This window comes from Sarcophilus harrisii, chromosome 4 (genome assembly GCF_902635505.1).
Source record: "Sarcophilus harrisii chromosome 4, mSarHar1.11, whole genome shotgun sequence".
Taxonomy (NCBI): domain Eukaryota; kingdom Metazoa; phylum Chordata; class Mammalia; order Dasyuromorphia; family Dasyuridae; genus Sarcophilus; species Sarcophilus harrisii.
Genome location: NC_045429.1, coordinates 14784307 through 14806422, shown reverse-complemented (window position 1 = coordinate 14806422; position 22116 = coordinate 14784307). Strand labels below are relative to the sequence as shown.

Genomic DNA, 22116 nt, shown 5'->3' with positions numbered 1-22116 from the left:
AGTGTTAAAAAGCAGTGGTTTCCAGCACATAACTTTAAATTGACTGTTATGTAAATTAAAACTAATGAGCTGCTGAAGTGAACTCGGCTTCATTGTCTGACATGAAATGTCGGATTTTTTTGGAGAAGAAAACCTACTTCTTACGTTTCTCTAATCACCCTGAAACTCGGGTGAAAGGGGAGACAGCCAGGAGTTCAGTGCTTTCCTTCTCCAAGACCCTCTGCCCAACTGAAGATAACTTAGAAAGTCAGATGGAAAGATGGAACACAAATTTGGGAAGAATCCATCTTTCCCCCTCCCTCCAGGTTAAGCTAACATGGGATTTTTTCACCTTTCCTAAATTCTGGAGTCCTTTGGGATCCCATTGAAGCCATGGATCTCTTCTCGGAATCATAATGTGAAATATAGCAAATAAAATACAGACAATTACAAAGGAAACCAATTGTATCGACATAAAGTTATTAAAAACTAAAAAATTCCCAGAGTGCAATGCAAGAATCCCTGTTCTGATCCCATGGTGTTGATGGAATGGTCCCTCTTTTATGGGGAAAAGCAAGACCACACATTTAATATCAAAAATGAGATTCAAATCCATGATTTCACTGAGATGGCTTCAACAACCTGGGTTCAAGTCTTGCCTCACACTCTTGGAAGCTGTGTATCTGATTCATCTTTCATGCAGCTGCTAAATTGATTTGCCCAAAATATTTGGTCTTAAAAAAAATCCTTTCCCTCTCTTTATTAGCTGTTTATCCTCTACTTGTTTACATTGTCTCCCCCTTTAAAGTGTAAGTTCCTTGAGGGGAGGGACTGCCTTTGAATCTTTTTGTATTCTCAATACTGAACACTGCCTGGCACAAAGGAGTTGCTCAATAAATGTTTATAAATTCCCAGCTACTGAAAGAAGTCTTTACCAATCCCTCCTTAATATTATTTCTTTTCTCTTCTTGGTTATCTTTCATTTACACCATATGTAAATTATTTACTCATAGGTTGCCATCACCTTTGTTCCAATTTTTAGCTACAACAAAAAGTGCTACTTGCAATATTTTAAAATGTATGGTGAATTTTGTCTTCTCAATGGGTTTTTTTGAAGCCCCGTAATGGCGTCCCTGGGTGAAAGGGTATGGACCTTTTAGTCTATTTACAAGTTACCAAGTTTCTTTTTTTTTTTTTTTTTTTAAATTTTTTTTATTTAATAGCCTTTTATTTACAGGATATATACATAGGTAACTTTACAGCATTAACAATTGCCAAACCTCTTGTTCCAATTTTTTCACCTCCCCCTCCTCCCTAAATGTCAGGATGACCAGTAGATTTAAAATATATTAAAATATAACTTTAGATACACAATAAGTATACATGACTAAAATTATTTTGCTGTACAAAAGAATCAGACTCTGAATTATTGTACAATTAACTTGTGAAGGAAATCAAAAATGAGGTGTGCATAACTATAGGGATTGGGAATTAAATGTAATGGTTTTAGTCATCTCCCAGAGTTCTTTTTCTGGGTATAGCTAGTTCAGTTCATTACTGCTCCATTAGAAATGATTTGTTGATCTCGTTGCTGAGGATGGCCTGATCCATCAGAACTGGTCATCATCTAGTATTGTTTAGGATATAATGATCCCTGGTCCTCATTTCACTCAGCATCAGTTCGTAAGTCTCTCCAGGCCTTTCTGAAATCATCCTGTTGGTCATTTCTTACAGAACAGTAATATTCCATAATTTTCATATACCACAATTTATTCAGCCATTCTCCAACTGATGGACATCCATTCAGTTTCAGTTTCTAGCCACTACAAAAGGGCTACAAACATTCGTGCACATACAGGTCCCTTTCCCTTCTTTATAATCTTTGGGATATAATCCCAGTAGTAACACTCTGGATCAAAGGGTATGACAGTTTGATAACTTTTGAGCATAGATCCAAACTACTCTCCAAAATGGTTGGATTCGTTCACAACTCCACCAACAATGAATCAATGTCCCAGTTTTCCCCACATCCTCAACAATCATATTTTTTCCTTCATCTTAGCCAATCGACAGGTGTAGTGGTATCTTAGAGTTGTCTTAATTTGCATTTCTTGATTAATAATGACTTGGGCATCTTTCATTGACTAGAAATAGTTTCAATTCTTCATCTGAGTTGTCTGTTCATCCTTGACCATTTTTCAATTGGAGAATGGCTTGATTTTTATAAATTAGAGTTAATTCTTATATTTTGGAAATGAGGCCTTTATCAGAACCTTGACTGTAAAAATATTTTTCCAGTTTTTGCTTCCTTCTAATCTTGTCTGCATTAGTTTTGTTTGTACAAAAACTTTTCAGTTTGGGATAATCGAAATTTTCTATTTTGGATCAGTAATGGATCTCTAGTTCTGCTTTGGTCATAAAGACCTTCCTTCCACAGGTCTGAGAGGAAACATCCTATGTTCCTCTAATTATTAATAATTTCATTCTTTATGCCTAGGTCATGAACCCATTTTGACCTTTATCTTGGTGTAGGTGTTAAGTATGGATCAAGCTTAGTTTCTGCCATATTAGTTTCAATTCCAAATTTTATCAAACAGTAAGTTCTTATCCAAAAGCTGGGATCTTTGGGTTTGTCAAAACTAGGTTGCTATTTGTTGACTGTTTTATCCCTTGAACCTAATCTATTCCACTGATCAACTAATTATTCCTTAGCCAATACCAAATAGTTTTGGTAACTGCTTTGCTCTATAATATAATTTTATATCTGGTAGCTAAGCCACCATCATTTGATTTTTTTCATTAATTCCTTGAAATTCTTGACCTTTTTGTTTTTCCATAGAACTTTGTTGTTATTTTTCTAGGTCATTAAAATAGTTTTTGGGAGTCTGATTGGTATAGCGCTAAATAAATAGATTAGTTTATAATATTGTCATCTTTATTATATTTGTCGCCCTATCCAAGAGCATTTAATATTTTCCAATTGGTTAGATCAGACTTAATTTGTGTGAAAAGTGGTCTGTAATTTTGCTCATAAAGTTTCTGAATTTCCCTTGGCAGATAGATTCCTAAATATTTTATATTATCAGTAGTTACTTTAAATGGAATTTCTCTTTGTAAGTTACCAAGTTTCTTCCCAAAATAGTTTTTACCATTTCACTGCTCTACCAATGATGTAGTAGTGTACCTGTTTTCCCATAAGCTTTCCAACAGTGAGTATTGCCTTATTTTATAATTTTTGCCAATTGGAAGTATGAGGGAACACTTCTGGGTCGTCTTAGTTTGTATTTTTCTTATCAGTATACGAGATATTTAGGGAGGACTAGTGTGTGAGGTGTGAGGGCTAGCCAGACCCTTTTAGTGCTGCTCTCCCACCTTTGGTATCTACCTGGCATGCAACTTTCACCTGTGGTTCTGAGAAGTTTTAGCATCCACAGTGGTCATACCCCAGTGAAGCAACCATCTTGGCAGACAGGGCAAACCAGGTTGAGGGTAGCCAACAGGCTTTACGTCAGTTGGTGAGTTAAAGGGGGGGTCTATCCCAAGCACATAAGGACTTCCCTCGGCAGAATGGGTCGTTGAGAACCATTTGTTCCAGTGACCATGAAAGTGACTGAAGCAGGTTCTATAGAGCTTTTTTTTAGACCTTGGTCAGACATCAAAAACGTCAAGGTCATCCACTGCATCCCAGGCCATCTGCAGTCACCCTCCCTTTTGTCCTGCCAATGGACTTTGATGTCTCTGGAAGAGAGAGTGAACCTGAAAATTTTGTGCAACTCTGCTTCACTTAAATCCGATTCACATATGAGTCAAGATATTAACTTGTAATGTCCATGGTCCTCTTTGAAAATGATGCAACGTCATTATCAGTGATTTAGAGCACTTTTTCATGTATTTGTGAATAGTTGGCAGTTTTTCTTTTGAGATCTATTTATTCATATTCCCTTGACCTTCATAATCTATTAAGAAATGGCTTTAGTCTCTTATATTTATTAATTTGTATATAATATAATAATATTGATCAATATATTAAAATTTGTATATGCATATAGAATTATATTATTGTTTATATCAATTATATATGTACCTAATATATACAAAGACATGGATAGACGGTCTCTATTATTCTCTTTCATTCTCTTACACATACACATATCCCGCTTGGACACTAAACCCTTATCAGGAAAATCTGATCGAGTATTTTTTTTTCCCATTTGACCATTTCCATTCTTATCCTATGTGCATTAATGTTGTCTGTGCAAAAACTCTTCAGTTTCACATAATTTCTGCTAGACTGCTTTCCAGTTTTTCCAAAAGGTTTTATGAAATAGGGAGATATTCCACTTCACCAAACACTAAACTACTGTTTCTGAATCTCTCTTGTCTGGTCTATTACATTGATCTGTCTCTGTACTCTTCAATCAATACGAGGTTGCTTTGATGATTACTACTTTATTATATAGTTTGAGATCTAGAAGTGCTATTCTTCCTTCATTCCTATTTCTTTTTATCATTTCCTTTGATAATTCATTTACTATTTTTCAAAGCTTATACCATTTTTATCATTATAATTTTAATTATATATATTATATATAACACATATATAATAATTATAAATTAATTTTAGTAGCATTATTTTTATTATATTGGTTAGACCCATCCACAAGCACTGGATATTTCTTTAGCTATTATTTAAATTGTTCTTTATTTTTTTAAGGAATATTTTATAACTGAATATCTAAAATTTTTTTCTGCTTTCAGAGATTGATCCCCAGATAATTTATGTATTTTGTAGTTATTAATTGGATTTTTCTTTCTGTGATTTCTTATTGTGTTTCATTATTATGATGTAGAAATACTATTGATTTTTTTTTGAAGATTAATTTTGTAGTTCATGATTTTCCTGGAGCTACTAATGGACTTAATATCTTTACTGAAAACCTGGATTATGTAAACAGGGAATCGTTGTCGATAAGAATCCTTGACCAAGAATAGAGAACAGCATTAGTTCTGTTTTATTTAACCATTTCTTCAGGAGTGGCGGCAAGTCTAGATCTCTCTGCTTTCATCTTTGTATGGAATTTCCAGTGTGGAAGTTCCCGCTGTTGATGGACATCTGCAATTTATTTTTAGCTTGGAGAGTGCCTTTATCATTCAATGGTTATATCACTTACCCAGAGTCATAGTCATAGTAGGTGTCAGAGGAAATATTTAAACTTAGGTGTTCTTGTCTCAAAGGTCATCCTTCTATTATATAAAATAAAAGGACGTTCATTTCCTCATGTACACTTCTGTTACATTTTGCTTTGCTGCAAAAACTTTTTCAGACTTTGATGTGAGGGTCACCGTATTGATTTTAAGACCTACAATCGGAATGGAACTTAGAAATTATTGGAATGTAGCATCACAAAAGTTAATTAAATACTATAAAAAGTCAGCTGATGGTATTAACATGATTAGAACTTTTTCTATATCATCCCTTTAAAATTCAGTTACTATGTTCCTGGCTCTTTGGGTATATTTCTAAGTATTGAAGAAATCCCACTGGACTTGAATTTTTATATATTCTTATTATTCCCCTAAATGGATAACAAATTTGTATTTTTACATGCCTTTGTTTAATCCCCAAACAGATAAACAATCAGATATTGTATGGAAGAAGTCACCAAAATGCATCTGCCATTATCAAGACAGCCCCAACCAAGGTCAAGTTGGTTTTCATAAGGTAAGCCAAAGATTTTTTTATTTCCCTGAACTTCCTGAGATTTCTTTTGGAAGCCTTCATTGTTGATGTACCTATCTGGCTTGTCTACTCAGATTGGAGCCCATTGTGTCTATTTGCTGGCAGTGTTGGTTGAGTGAAAAGTACAGGACTTTGTATGAAGGACACCCAGATGCAAGTCACATCATTCTTGTTTTCTTATGGGGCAAAATGGAAAAAAACCATCTCTGTGTCCTTGAAAATGAGATGCCTCATAAACCTTTAGTGCAATTGAAAAATGAGTCACTATTATTGCTGATCTGCATAAGGCTTTAATATTTCCCTCTAAGGTCTCATGTCCTTTCTCCTCCTCCTCCTCCTCCTCACTCTTCCTATTGTCCTTTTATGGACAAATTCTTCCTTATCCAGCCAATGGGGGCAAGACAAAGGAGAGTCAAGGAAACCCCTTTTAGCTTTGTGTTAACTACTTTAGTCAATGATCTGTTTGGGGAGAAATCACCCAGATTGGTCAGAATTGGAGTTTTGGAGAGCGTAATTTATCTGTGCTCCATTCTTCCTTCTTCCAAGCTCCTTGATGACCAGATCATAGAATTAGAGCAAGAGGAGAACAGCCTTAAGTGTCTTAGAGTCTAATCTCCCTCATTTTAGAGGAACCCCTGAGGGTAGACTGACTGCTCAGGGGCAGAGCCACTATTCAATCCAGTCTTCTTGACTCCAAATCTTAGATTTTTTTCCATGTTTACCCATAAAAGTGAATGAGAAGTTAGGGGGATATTTTTTATTCATCTGTATATTTGTGATTATTGCTGACTTGTCTCCCTAGGTAGAATGGAGGTTCTTTGAGATCAAGCACCATAGCATCTTCTGGTTGTGTAATTGTAGAATTGGGATGTACCTTGGGGGCCATTTGGATTAAGTCATGCTTGTATAGCAGTTACAAACAAGTAGTCCTCCCTTGTTGTTTGAAGATGTTTTTTTCCAATGAGTGGGAGCCATTGTGTTCTGAGACAGACCATTTTACAATAGCTTTCATTTTTAGGGGGGCAGCTAGATAGAGTGCCAGACCTGGAGTCAGGAAGATGAATCTTCCCCAATTCAAGTCCAAACTTAGACATTTACTGAGTGATCCTGTGCAAATCACTTAATCCTTTTCCCTCAGTTTCCTTATCTGTAAAATGAGCTGGAGAAGTAAATGGCAAAACACTCCAGTACCTCTGCTAAGAAAACCCCACATGGGGTCAAAGAGAATTAAACATGACTAAAAACTATTATACAACAAACAAAAGCTTCCATTTAGCTCTGCTGCTTCTGTTATGGGAAATTGCTGCTAAATCTGTTAGAAACTCAACCACAAGTAACTTGCCCTGGGGAAGATAATTCTCTTTTTCAATACTCATCCTCTGTATGTACTGTTGAGATAATAAGGCATGTCTTACCAAGAGCATATGTGAGCACAGCATTAATATATTTGATCATTAAAATGTTGTATAATTAGGAGCTGTGGTTATTACTGTTAATAATTGAATTTTTATTTAAAATATTTATTATTAATTTGGTAGCTCAGAATGTCAATGGGTACGAGTTCTGAATTAGTTGGGACCACCTGAGTTCAAATCCTGCCTTGCATATTTTCAGCCTCAGTTTCCTGATCTATAAAATGGAGTTAATAATAATACCCAGAATTGTTATGAGATAACATTTGTACAGCACTTTCTAAATCTTAAAGAAGTACTAGTTATTACTATTTGTAATTAAATAATTTCTTGTGTTGATGTCAAGGACAGCACTAAATTCAAAAGCAATATTGCAATGGAAGATGTGTTCTTGCAGATACCATTCATCTGGCTGAGTTGGATCAAGAACCTTGATAAAAACCAGTCTTTCTATATTGTGCACCACTTTACATAGAAGAATGGCCATAAATGCTGGCTCTACTTTTTGGGCAACTGATTAGAGTAGAAAGGACTTTGGATATAATCTCTATTGTGTGCTATTCTCTGTATGTGGTGAGAAGGCAACAATATGTGCAAAAAATCAAATGATCCCTAGTCTCAATGTGGTTACATTCTAATGGGGGAGATAACAAGTACCTAAAAAGCATGACTAATATGGAAAGATGTATTGCATGACTGAATATGTATCAATTGTATCAAATTGCTTGCCTTCTCAATATGGGCAGGGGGAAGAGGAAGAAGGGAGATCATCTGAAACTCAAAATTTTTTTTAAAACAAATGTGAAAAAATTTTTTTTACATATTGAGGCTAAGAATAAATCAATGTCCATGCAACTCTTCTCAAAAACTGCATGTATTAGAGACATCTGAAATGCAATATTTAAAAATTCGACTCATTTCCCTCCTATTCCCCAATATTCAAAACTTCTCCGATTCTGTTTAAATCATCACCAGCCTCCGACATCGCTCATGTTTGTAATTGTGGCTTCTTTCCACATAAAAAATCAAGTGCCAAATCTAGCCATTTCTATCGTCAGGACATCACTCACATCCATCACCTTGTCGCCACAGCCACCAGTTTAATTCAGACTTCATCATTTTTCACTCAGCTTAGCTCAATGCTCTAAAGTTTCTTCACCACCTTACTTTGTTCTATTCATTGTTGCTAAAGTGATTTTCCTTTTAAGCATAGTGTTATGTGGCTGCTATAACTAACTAGCTCTCACAGCTTCCTATTGCTTCTCCCCTAAAGTAAACACCTTCTGTATAGCTTTAGAATTCAACATAAGCTGGTCCCGACTGATCCACAATGCATTTCCTTCTTCATTCTGTGATCTCACCAAAGTGGGTCTCACTCTGTTAAAGGCAACACAGAAGCCCTCCATCTCTCCCCCAACAAAAAACCCAAGAAAAATGAAGTTAAAAAAAACTAGTTTTCTTTTCATCTGCCAACAGATTCTATCAGTTACATTTTTCATCCTAAGTCCTTTGGAATCATCTTGAATCATTGTATTTCAGAGAATAGCTAAGTCCTTCACTATTAATCACCAAACATTGTTGCTTTGTACTATGTACAATGTTCTTCTGGTTCTGCTCATTCCACTTTGGATCAGTTCATGGAAGTCTTCCCAGGTTTTTCTCCAATCATCCTGCTCATCATTTTGTATAGCATATTACTATTCCGTTACAAACATGTACCACAATTTGTTCATTCATTACTCAATCGAAGGGTACTCCATCAATTTCCAGTTCTTTGTCATGACAAAAAGGACTGCTTCAGACATTTTGTTACCCAGAGTTCCTTTTTTTTTCTTTGATCTACTTGGGCTACAGATCTTGCAGTGGTATTGCTGGGTCAAGTGATGCATATGCACAGTTTTATAACCCTTTGGGTCTTGTTCCAAATTGTTCTCCAGAATGCTTGGATCAATTTACAACTTCACCATCCCTCTATTGGTGTCCTTACCTTCATATATACCCTCTAGCTTTTGTCATTATCCTTTTCTGTTATATTAGACAATCTAGTAAATGTGAGGTGACACTTCAAAGGATTTTTTTATTTGCATTTTCTTTAATTTCTTTAATTAATTTAATATTGATTAAATATCTTTTAAGATAATTTTTATTTCTTCCAAAAACTGCCTGATCATATCCTTTGACTATTTATCAATTGGGGGATAACTTCTATTTTTATAAATAACTCAGCTCTCTGTTTTTGAGAAATGAGTTTTTGTCAGATAAATTTATTGTAAATTCCCCCCCACATACACTCAGTTTCCTGCTCTCCTTCTAAGCCTTTACTCCCAAATAGGATTTTATTTTTTAAAAACATGTAAAAATAGTTTTCAGCATTCATTTTTTGTAAGATTTGTGTTCCAGTTTTGTCTCTGTTCCTCCTTTAACCTCCCCCCTCTCCAAGACAGCAAGCCATCTGATACAGGTTAACTATGTGCAATTTTCTTTATCCTTGAAGGGAGGGAATTTGGTCCCTGGTTTTTGTTTTTCTCTTTGCCTTCCTTTATATTTCCAGGACTTAGTGCAGCTTCTGACACATAATAAATGCTTGTCATTATTATGCTATTCTATTGCAGCTATGTCTTTATCTTCTAAACTCAGACCATGTCTGCGAGGACCTAAGCCACTGGGTTCTGTCCTCCCTGAATCTATTTTCTCTTCCTCGCTTGTACCTTGTTCCTTTTCTACTTCTTTCTCTAGTAACAGAGATAAAATTAATTATATCATTGCCTCAAAAAAAAAAAAAAAAAAAGATTTGTCAATTTTCTGCTCTCTTTTTCCAGTAATCATCTTTTTGGGCGCCATGACTCCCTGTATTGGCTATCTTGTCTTGTATCCCCCATTAGAGTAAAAGCTCTTTGGAGGCAATGACTGTCTTTCTTTTGCTTTGTATAACTAGTCCCTTGCATCAGATTAGGTACATAGAAAATATTTAGTAGATACTTGTTTTTTGTTCCTTATTATTTTTACCAATAATCATTACAGTGGAGGATGTCCATCTATGCAGCACTTTACATTTCCCCCAAAATAGTCTCAACTTAAAAAGGACTTTTTTATCACAGTTTTTCCAGTGGAACATATCATCAAAAATAATTATCACCTCTATCCCATTGGACCTCAGTTTCCTCCCACAGTAAATGAAAAAGTTAGACTCAGTGATCCCTAAGGATCTTTTCAAATCAAAATAGTCTTTGATTCCATGAGTTCCAGTGACTCATTACTTTCTTTTTTCTATCTCAGAGAGTTTTTACACTTCTAAAATATTCTGTTATTTTGAACTTTGGCTATTGCCACTTCTGTAGCTTTGTTGGAAGTAGGACTTTTTATATTTATAAAGAAATAATTCACTAAGGAAATAAATGTTCTATATTGGACTGTTTGCCATCTAGGGCAGAGGGTGGGAGGAAAGAGGGGAAAATCTGAAACACAAGGCTATGCAAAGGTCAGTGCTAAAAAATTATCCATGCATATGTTTTGAAAATGAAAAGCTTAAAAAAAAAAAAAAGGAAATAAATGTTTTCTACATGTCTGATGTGTCATGTCAAAGTCATAAGATAGTTTCCTGGGAGCAGAATTTCTTCTTAAGCACCCAAAGGTCCACTTGTTCTCATAGGGTGGCCAACCCAAGCTTTGGCAAAAGCAAAGGACCCCAAAATCTCAGGATAACAGTGAACTCAGGGTCCATCCAATAGCCCTTGGACCTGTAGGAGAATCTGTTCTCTTAGCAAGTTATATAGGCAAACAAGGAACCCGGTGGGAAACATTCCTGGATATTGCTGAGAACAGATTGGGCAGTCTACCTCCTTGACTGGCTCCTGTTTTATATAACTTGAAAAGGGCACATTCTGGACCAATTGGAGGGTCTACTAAGATTCTGTTTAGTGCCATGAGTCTCCTTTCTGGACTTTTAAATGCTGTATGGGCTTTGATCATTTTAATAGCTAAGAACAGATGCCCCAAAATCATATTCTTAGTTGACTGGGATGAGTAACATGAATTAACATAAGTTGAAACTGAGAAAGCAAAGCCAAAATATTTTAGTATGCACAGAATTTGTATAATCCCCCAAAGTACACAGATCCTGGGTAAGATGTGGGGCTCTGCCCAATTCCATGCATGACCATTCCATAAACATTTCTTAAGATGCCATGTGCCAGACACATGGGATACAAACCATTCCCCACCCCCCAAAAAGGGAAAGAGTCCCTATCCTCTAGACATTCATCTTCTGTTGTGGCATACAGCATGGATTTCAGTAAGGGAGCTGTATTAGCCATTGAAAGGATAAAAAACATGGATGTAAAGGGTTTCACAAAATTTAAATCCTTCTAGGGGAGAAAACATTACTTTCCAGTGAAGTTGAGTAAAAACTAAAGATGCCTGTGAATCTGGACATAAGATTTTGCAAAAATGCTCATGAAGAACATATAAACTAACATGTATTTTGTGCAATAAAGAGTGCTGCATTTGGAGGTATTTGGCAGTATTTGAAGGGCCATTATGTAGAGGCGAGATTAGGTTTGTTATGTTTAGCTCTAGAGGACAAAAACAGGAGCCACATCATGACAAATTTGCCCACTTAGACTTGTCCAAACATAAGTTGGAATGCAATGAGACGTAAAAGTAGTAGTAGTTAGGGGTGTAGTTGTAGTCTTAATGGTGGTTGTGATAATGGCGGCAGCAGTGGTGGTGTGAAATGGAAAGAGCTCCGGGAGCTATTAGTATCATCTCCATTTTTGATGAAGAAATTGAGGCAGACAGAAGATCAAGGACTTATTCAAGTTCATACAGCAAGTAAATGTCTGAGGTAGAATTCATGCTCAAGGCTTCCTAATTTTAGCACTATAGTCACTGACACTTTTATTTGATATCCTCTTGTATGGTTTAGAAGGCAACTAGATGCTATAGTGGATTAAGTACAAGGTTCAGAGTCTTAAAGGCTTGAGTTAAAATATTGCTTTACATACTTAATAGCTGTGGAATTCTGAGCTGGTTAGGCAGTCAGTCTACATTTATGAATCTCCTAGAAAGAAAAGATAGATCCTGCCCTTGAGGAGCTTAAGATTGAATGAGGAAGACAACATGAGAACTACTTTATGGAAACAGCCTACATACAGCATAAATTTAGATAAGCAATAGTAGGAAGGCATGAATTAGCACGAAAGGGAATTGGCAAATGCTTCTCATGGAAAATGGGAGTTTAGAGTTAGGGGACATTGGTAAAAGAGAAAAAGATACTCAAAAAATATCTCCTTAAAATACAAAATTGGCAAAATGTTTTTTAAAAGTACAAAAACCCTCTGAAGAAAATAACTGATTAAAAATTAGGATTGGTCAAGTGGAAGCTAATGTCTCCATGAGACATCAGGAAACAATAAAACAAAGTCAAAAGACTAAAACAAAATAGAATAAAATTGAATTATCTCATTGTGAAAACCAGTGATCTGGAAAATAGTGTGGTGAGCTAATTTTAGAATGGGCATGTTGGGGCTAGCACTCAGATCCTATTGAGAAGTCAGGTGCTCTTTCCATCCCATCACCCTGCTTGCTGTTTTCTCATATATTAACCTAATTAGTACCAGCTCTACACCCAACCCAGTTTGTTTCCAGCTAATTACAATTCTCCCTAGGTTCCAAATGCAATTCTTTCTGAGCCTGGAATGTAATTCTCAGTAGATGGTATGATTCATTTAAAACAAAAACAAACAAACAAAAGTACCGAAATTTCCATCATGAATTCCAAGAGCAAATGTTCCTGGATAATATGGATGTCTTATGCTGGGAAGAAAACAAGGTGAGATTTCACAAGGCTGACTGTTCTTCTTCTCCAGGTGGGCCCTTCCCTTGCTGACATCTTTACACTTCTCAGATATTCAAGAGAAACCTGGAATCACTCTTAAATAACAGATACAGAGCTTCTTAAAGTTTATAAAGTGCTTTACATACATTATCTCACTGGTCTTAGGAGGGAGGTGCTGTAAGTCTTGTCTGAATCATTTTGTAGATAAGGAACTTGATCTTTATTTTGGCGTCTCCTCCCTCCAAATCATCCCAAAGCCTTTTGATTACTAAAAGAATACTATCATGCTCACTGAATGCTCATTTTCACGTCTCCAAGTAAAACATTTTCAATTCCTTCAGCTGGACCTGATTTGATATGGACTCATGGTCCTTTGATATCCTAGCTTCTTTCCTCTGTGTGTTCTCCATATCTAAGTGCTTCTTAAGCCAAGATGCCCAGAACGGAGCACAATATCTCCAAATGAATACGTGTAGGCTATGAAAGCTCTTTGCCCAAAATCTTTAGCTATTTTTATGTATTCTAAAATGACACTCACTTTCCTGCTGCCATGCTTCACTGTTGAGTCTTGTGGATCATGACTGTGTCAATCCATGAATGGCATCTAGGTATTCAGCCTCTGACCAAGATAGTGTAAAGAAATTGAAAGGCGATCTCAAGTGGGAGCACTTGGGGTCTGAAAGATGTGGCTTAAATCCCACTCTTGATGTTTATTGGCTATGGGAATTATTCCAAGTTTGTGTTTGTGCTTCTTATTTCTAAAATGGAAGGTTTATTACCTGTAATTCCTGTCTCCCAGGGCTGTTAGGCCTTCAAGTGGAATAATGGATACAAAGGGATTTGCAAATCTTGAAGCATGATTATTGCAGTTATCATTATTAATTAAGTCTGAACACTTACCGTAGGTAAAGTCCTCCAACCTTTTGAGCTGATGATTGTTTGATTTGTAGTCATTTCATTGCTCAATTAGCTTTGAGAAATGGGGCACTGTCCCATTAACAACACCTTGGAAATAAGCTAAGGATTCACAAGCACAGCAGAGCAAGCAAATCTTTAATTTTTCTTTTTTAAGTGAACACGTATTTCAGATACCTAAATATTCAAGTGTCACAGGTTTTATGTATTTACTTTTTGACAAATTAAAGTCAGGCAGAGACAGCTAGGAAGTATAGTGGATAAAGAAAACTACTCACCGTTTAGCTGTGGATGAGTCACTTAAACTTTCCATAACTGTTTCCTCATTTGTAAAAGTGAGTTGTTGGATATCAGCGTCTCTCAGGTCCTGTCCAGCTTCAGCTCTAATCCCAATTTATATCATCTGTACAATGGGAATATCGGCACACCAATCTTACAGGGTTTGGAGGAGGATCAAATAAAAAATAAGTAGCAACAAGTAATAGAAAAAAACAAGATAAATTGGAGATGATAAGGGATTTGGGATCTTAGGTGAATCTTGAAAAGAATCTAAGAAAGGCTGGCATTTGAAGTGAATAAGGGAAAAGATTAAATGTGAAATGTTGTGTGTGGGAAGAACAAGAAGGCTGATGTTTACAGAGGAGAAAATAAAAACACTGATGAGGTTAGCAGGGTCAGATTAAAGCTTGACCAAAAGAGAGAAGATTTAATATTAGACATTGGAGGTAATAGGTTGCCACTGTCATTTAATGAAAAGAGATGTGACCTGCACTTTTAGGGAGAGAAGAGAATGGAGTAGTGAGAGAGAACTCATTCAGAAATTGTTACAATAGTTCAGATGTGAGATGTGTGGCTTTGCACCAGGGTGGAGGTTGTGTGAGTAAGAAAGCGAGGATACGAAAGCTTTGTTTTTTTCTTAATTAACAATTTTTTAATAGAAAGGTCTTAACCAACTCAGTAAGGACTGTCTCCAACTTAACAGAAACAGATCACAATCTAACATTGGTGGAGGGAGTTTCCACAGGGTAGATTCAGATACTGATGAATTAATGAATCAATCAAACTGTAAGCAGTTATTAAAAATCTGTTTCTGGGAATAGAGACAAAACTGAAACAATTCTTGCTCTTAAGGATTCTGTTGGGGAAATAACATTTATATAATTATAATATGATTTAATACATTCTTATATAATGATTATTTATATAAATCATGATTTATGTAAAATCACTTTATAAACAAGCCTGAGATTATCCTTAATAGGTCAGGACTACCTGAAGATTGTGGAACTTTTGCTGTTAGCAGACCAGTCTTAACACGAGATCCAGCACATAGTAGGTATTTAATCCACCTTTGTTGAGTGACCATTGATTGAGGAGACAGCTGGGGCTGTATTTGTGTGACAGGCCAGTCTCCCTGGACTGTGGAGAGTGGGGAGGGCAGGCTGCAGAGAACTCCATGAGGAGATTCTTTGTCTTCCTTTCTCCCTCTGCTGAAAGACCAAGGGCCAACGGGCAGCAGGACACGGGCGCCAGGTATTTCACTGGCTTTTGCTGGCCGAACACGCCTGGACGTGACCCCCGATTCCCACCAAGGCAGGTCCACAGCGCCTTGGAATCAATAACCCGCACGTGCTGGGCTCTCCTGTGATTTTAATTACAAAAACGAGAGGGAACAATGTGTGCCATCGATTGAGCCCTGTGGCCCACACCCCCTCCCCCTGCTGGCCAAGCTCATCCTAGGCAGAGCTTGACAACCAGTATTAAATCTTGTTCCAGGTCTGCATCTCGTATGGCCTTCTTGGAGCCCGGGAGGTTTCATCCCCGCAAACTCTCTCCACATGTAATTAAGTAATGGAGACTGAGCTGTTGTACATGACAGTTAATTTTGGATAGCGGGGGACGTTAATACAGGAGCTGCGGGGAAGACCATTAATCTCTTTGGATCCTTGCCCTGCCAAGTAGAGCAGCTCATTCTTCATTGCACTAATCCAGCCTTTCCCCCTGCCCGGGGACCAGGGCAGGCGTGAACATCCTCCCATTAGCTCACACGGGCCATCAGAAAACCCGGGGCTGCTGCATGTGATGTATGTCCGGGGGACCTGTTAGGCAGAGCACATCTGGATGGGCCGGAAAGAAACACTTTGGAATATTACAGTCCATATGTCCAGGGCAGCACGAAGGGGGAGATGGGGGTGGCTGGCCCGAGCTCTAATGATGTGAAAAGGAGACAGAAAGGGACTGTGTAAGCTAGGTACACTCGGCAGCACCTTGCTAATTTGCACTAATGACTCACAGACCCATTGTGGATTACAGGCTAATTAGGATGTGAACAAAAACAACTGTTTAAAAAAAGGGGGAGCAAGGACGTGATATTGCAGAAATCTGCACCATTGTAGACAGAAGAGCAGTTAATTAAAAACACTCGCTGCCTTGTAGCCTAATGGCTGTCTCTAATTACCTTATCACAGCCCTCCCAGCTGAAGCCAGCGGTCAGCTCCAATTTATTAAAATCGCTGATAGATTCTTAGAGAAACTTGCTCTAAGTCCTCTATGAGGATAAGGGGGAGGACACGAGAGATTTAATGTATTTACCGATTGAGGAAGTCTTTTCAAATGGTTCTCTGAAAGGCTTTTCCTGTTATTAATCCTGTGGTGCCATTTTAAGGTCTCAACCTGGGATATCGAGAGATACAGTCAAATGGGTCAATTGCCTTCTTTAGAATGCAGAAACTTCTTTCCAGATAATGGGATACTGGGACGATATTGAGCAGTGTCAATGAGTGGTATTGAAAGAGTCAAATCGGAAGACTTAAGATGGCTGATCAATGCAATAACTAACTACAGTTTCAGAAGACTGAAAGTGAAGTGTGTTTGAGCCTCTTGAGAGAGAAGTGATAGACTTTTTAAAAATTATTATTATAGCTTTTTATTGACAAAACATATGCATGGGTAATTTTTCAACATTGACCCTTGCAAAACCTTCTGTTCCAACTTTTCCCTTGCTTCTCTCTACCCCCTCCCCTAGATGGCAGGCAGTCTCATATATGTTAAATATGTTAAAGTATATGTTAAATCCAATACATGTATGCATGTTTATACAGTTCTATTGTTGCACAAGAAAAATTGGATTCGAAAGAAGGTAAAAATAACAGTAACACAAAGAGTGCAAATGCTATGTTGTGGTCCACACTCATTTCCCAGTATGCTTTCGTTGGGTGTAGCTGGTTCTGTTCATTACTGATCAGTTGGAACTGATTTGGATCCTCTCATTGTTGAAGAGAGCCACGTCCATCAGAACTACTGATCCTCATATAGTATCATTGTTGAAGAATATATTGATCTCCTGGTCCTGCTCATTTCACTCAGCATCAGTTCATGTAAGTCTCTCCAAGCCTCTCGGTATTCATTCTGCTGGTCATTTCTTACAGAACAATAATATTCCATAACATTCATATATCACACTTTACCGAACTATTTTCCAATTGATGGGCATCCATTTATTTTCCAGTTTCTAGCCATTATGAAAATGGCTGCCACAAGCATTTTTGCACATACAGAAGTGATAGACTTAAAATGAAAAATAAGACATACATTTTCAGATTTAAAAAAAGAATACTATTATTTAAAACCTTAAAAAACATACATAGGAGAAGGAAAAAGGCAAATTATGGAGGGGACATCTGTAAACAGGGCAATTTTGTTAATCATGTTAAATTTAGCTCTTAAAATTAATTTTTACCATTATTTTAGGTTCACCCAAATTTATGGTTTCTTATATCTATCTTATTTAGCTTTTTATAAGTGAATGCTTTTTTCATATTAAATTAATAATAAAAGTGATTTTTTTTTAAAAAAGCTACTCTCTCAGAGTCTAGTACCTCACAGATGTAGAGTCAGTCAAACAGAATGAGGTAGAATGAAACCAAATGGTGTGCACATCCTATTGTCATTGCATTTCAGAGCAAGAAGGGCTGGCCCAGCTAATACATGTCTTAGTAAGGCAGAGTTTTAAGTCAAACTACATTTTACACAACATTTCTAAGACATTTAATCAGGAAGTGGAAGGTTTTTTTTCCCTTTTTTTAATGATTATAATAATAGGATCATGAAGTTAGTGCAAGAAAAGATATTAGTTATCTCATTCAACCCTCTCATTTTTAAACAGATTAGTAAACTGTGGATCAGAGAGTTTCATATGACTTGCTCCAAATCACACAGGTGTTATGTGTCTGGGTTAAGATATATATCCAGGTCCATTGAGTATTTCTTCATATTTTTATTTTTCAAATTCAATTTTTTTTTATTGTCTTATTTTTTTTTTTTATTATAGTAACTTTTTTTCGACAGAATCCATGCCAGGGTAATTTTTTTACAACATTATCCCTTGCACTCACTTCTGTTCCAATTCTTCCCTCCCACCTTCCACCCCCTCCCCTAGATGGCAAGCAGTTCTATATATGTGGAATATGTCCTAGTATATCCTAGATACAATGTATGTGTGCAGATCCAAACAGTTTTCTTGTTGCATAGGGGGAATTGGATTCAGAAGGTAAAAATAATCCAGGAAGAAAAATAAAAATGCAAACAGTTTACATTCATTTCCCAGTGTTTTTTCTTTGGGTGTAGCTGCTTCTGTCCATCATTGATCAATTGAAACTGAATTAGGTCTCTTTGTCAAAGAAATCCACTTCCATCAGATTACATCTTCATACAGTATCGTTGTTGACGTATATAATGATCTCTTGTTTCTGCTCCTTTCACTTAGCATCAGTTCATGTAATTCTCTCCAAGCTTCTCTGTATTCATCTTGCTGGTCATTTCTTACACAACAATAGTATTCCATAACATTCATATACCACAATTTACCCAACCATTCTCCAATTGATGGGCATCCACTCAGTTTCCAGCTTCTAGCCACTACAAACAGGGCTGCCACAAACATCAAATTCAATTTTTAAAAATTCAGAACTTTACATGCAAAAATGCATTTCTACATATACAAGAACACCAACCTGAATTATGAAACTGAGTGGTTTATGAAACTAAATATCCATTTCATTCTGGTTTTTTCCCTCAAATATTTATATCTTTTTTCCACATTCTTTCTTTGTTTTTAGAACATTCTCCCAGGAACAAACTCCAAGGAACATTATAGCCAATCAAATATTTATAATACATTGTTTTGTTTTTTTTTTAAAGAAATGTCCTCCACGAAGTATGTTTAGAAGCATTGAATATGTTTAACCTGTTTTGGATTGCTTGCTGTCTAGGCAAGGAGAAATAAAAATTGGGAACATAAAGTTTTGCAGAGATGAATGTTGAAAACTATCTTGGTATGTATTTGGAAAAATAAAAAGTTACAAAATCCCCCCAAAACACCTGTCCTTCTTGTCTGTGGATCCTTCTGAACTTTATTTCACTTCTATACACTTTAAAAACATATTTCAATTAATTTTTTTTTTGGGGGGGGGGGATTATCACTATTGCTAATCCTTACCTACATATAACCTCTTCAAAACATAGGAAGAAAACAATTACTAAAAATTAATATAGATAATAATCAAGCAATGCAAACATACCCAGTAACCATTTTCATTAAGTAACTAGTATTTTTCCATGAGAAAATAGTTAATAAATTTCTTCTTGGGTCTTTTGGAGAGATAGGTAGACATTTCTTTTATCTCTGTTCTTTCAAAATTATGTTGTATTCCTTGCATTAATTATTCTTCTGGTTCTGTTATTTTCATTCTGCATTTGTTCTTCTCAAAATTACATGGAATTAGTTCTTGATCATTTGTTTTTATCTACTCCATGTATATATACCTCAGTTTACTTAGCCATTCCTTAATTAATGAGCACCTCCCTTAGTTTTCAGTAATTTTTATTTTCATTGTAATTTTCCTGTTCAAGATTAGAAAGTTTGTTTTGCTTACTCTTATCCGTGTTATCTTGATCTTCCCTTGTCCCAACCTATTTCTCTTTTTAGTTTGATGTATTTCTCTTCTTCAAACTCTTATATGTGTGATAGGTATGTGAATGGCGTGGGGGGGGGGGGGGGGGGGCTGTATGGGTTTCAACTTTCCTTTGCCCATTTCAGATAACATTAAGGTTCATTTGGCTGATCCTTCTCCTAACCTTTCTTCCGATTTTGTATATTCTTTTTCTCACAACCTCCAAATATGACAAATAGCATGTTACTTTCTTCCTGACTTCTACAGCAGTATATTCATTTGTCCCTCTTTTCTTGTACCCCTTTTAAAACCCTTAAGACAGAACTTGTCTACTCCTCCCCCATATCTTATATTTTTATTAACTCCTTCAATATCCTTTGAAGATATTAGTCTTCTAAAAGGACATTTGTTTTTTCTTCTTTTAAAAGAACTTTAGTACTGTGTCATTAAATAGCCCCTTCCGCTTACTCCAATAATTTTACCTTTTTTTTTTTTTTTGTATTCTTATGTTTGTATTTCAAAGTTCCTACTAAAACCTGCTCTTTCCAAGAAAATAGACCTATTAAAGTACCATTTTCTCTCAGTAATATTATACTTAGCTTTGCAGGGGAAGTTATTCTTGGATATTAGCCATATTTTGAAGTATTGTATTCCAAGATCTTCTCTCATGTATTTTAGAGGTTGTCATGTCTTGCATGTTCCTGGTAATGGTTTCGTAGTAGTCAGATTTCTTTCTAGCTGCTGGAAACATCTTGTGTTTTAGAAACTCTGGACTTTGACTTTGACATTTAGAGGCTCTAACTTTTTTTTCATATTGTGGGACCTTTTGGCAGTCTCTTGAAATCTATAGAACTGTTTTCAAAGTAATATTTTGAAAGTAATATTTCAAAGTAATATATACATAAAATATGATATTTAAGATAACAAAGGAAAATAATTATATTAAATTGTAGTTATCCAAAAATTTTTTTAAACAACTTCAAACTTTAGGTTAAACATATTTGTCTATATTAATGAAGTCATTAAGTCCAGTATTTTTTAGAATTGTGGGTGTGAGATCTTAGTTAAAACATTTAATGTCTCAGTGGCTCCTAATATCCTACCTATCTGTATTAGTATTATCACTTATTATACTTTCCTCAAAATATAGGGTAAGAGATAAAACAGATGACTTTGAGTTTGCATGTAATTCCAGCTTTATTAATCAGAAATAGTCACCTATCATTACGAGAATTTGCAGGTCTTCTCTTCCTAGTCTTTAAAGTGCTTCCAGACTGATCAAACTATGACACTGACAATATAGTTTTATACCATTGCAGTAATAAGAAAGAGGCAATTATTTTCCACATTTTTAACTTCACTATCCCAGACTGGGCTTTCCTCTTGAATTTTCTATTCAAGTATTTATTCAGAATATGCTTTGGTGTTGTACTTTTTTCATTTGGCTAATAAGCAGTTATTCAGCTGTTCTTATTATGTATTCTCCTTACTAAATATTGTCTTATTTCCTTGGACTGTCATGATAAAAATGGAACAATCTCTCAAAGAGCTTACTTTCATTGTGGGAAAACAAAATGTATACATATGAGTAGATCTATAACATGTTCTAACAAACAATCAGTAAACATTAATTTAGCACTAAACATTTGCAAAGCATTGTGCTAACAATGCAGAAAGAAATAACAAGTGGAAACATTTACTGCCCTTGATAAGCTTACACTCTAATAAGAGAGATAGCATATACTTCAATATGTTTATGTATGATGTCTATAAAGTAGAAGTAAGGACTTCTTAGCCAGGAAGGTAGTAGAGGCTGGTAGGTCCAAAGAAGTTCTACATAAAGCGATGCTGAGTTTTGAAGGAAGTCAGAGGTTCTAAGAAAGGAGAGCAAGCCAGGCATGAAGGTGAGAATTAAAATATTGTGTGTAAAAGTTATGTGGCAGACAATATGACTTGAGAGAACACTTACTTTTTGACAATTAACCTCTCTGAACCTCAATTTTTTTTTCCAAAAAAAGGGGGGCAATAAAAATATCACCTAGGGTTTCTGTGAAATAAGTTAATATACGTCAAGAGCTTTTTAAACCTCATAGTGAATAGGGTTGACTGCTACTAATGTTGTTACTGCTTCTAGCTTTGGGCAAAACCTGTGGTAGCTACTGGGAAAAGCTAATTATGCCTTTACGTGACATGAAGGGTAGCCAGGTAGAAAGGAGGATAAAGCGCAGAAGGAAGGGAGGTAGTTAATACAAACCAAAAGGAAATGAAGAGGAAGAAATATGG

General features: G+C 36.0%; 1 protein-coding gene across 4 annotated transcripts in view; it reads left to right on the top strand.

The window, feature by feature from the left end:
* The window catches only part of PATJ (PATJ crumbs cell polarity complex component), a 329924-nt gene that overhangs the window by 223102 nt on the left and 84706 nt on the right, over positions 1-22116 (top strand). For all 4 annotated transcript variants that reach the window (XM_031969002.1, XM_031969001.1, XM_031969004.1 and 1 more), the window contains exon 29: positions 5610-5701. In XM_031969002.1, the coding sequence (XP_031824862.1) occupies positions 5610-5701 (92 nt within the window). The remainder of the gene's footprint in view (positions 1-5609; positions 5702-22116) is intronic.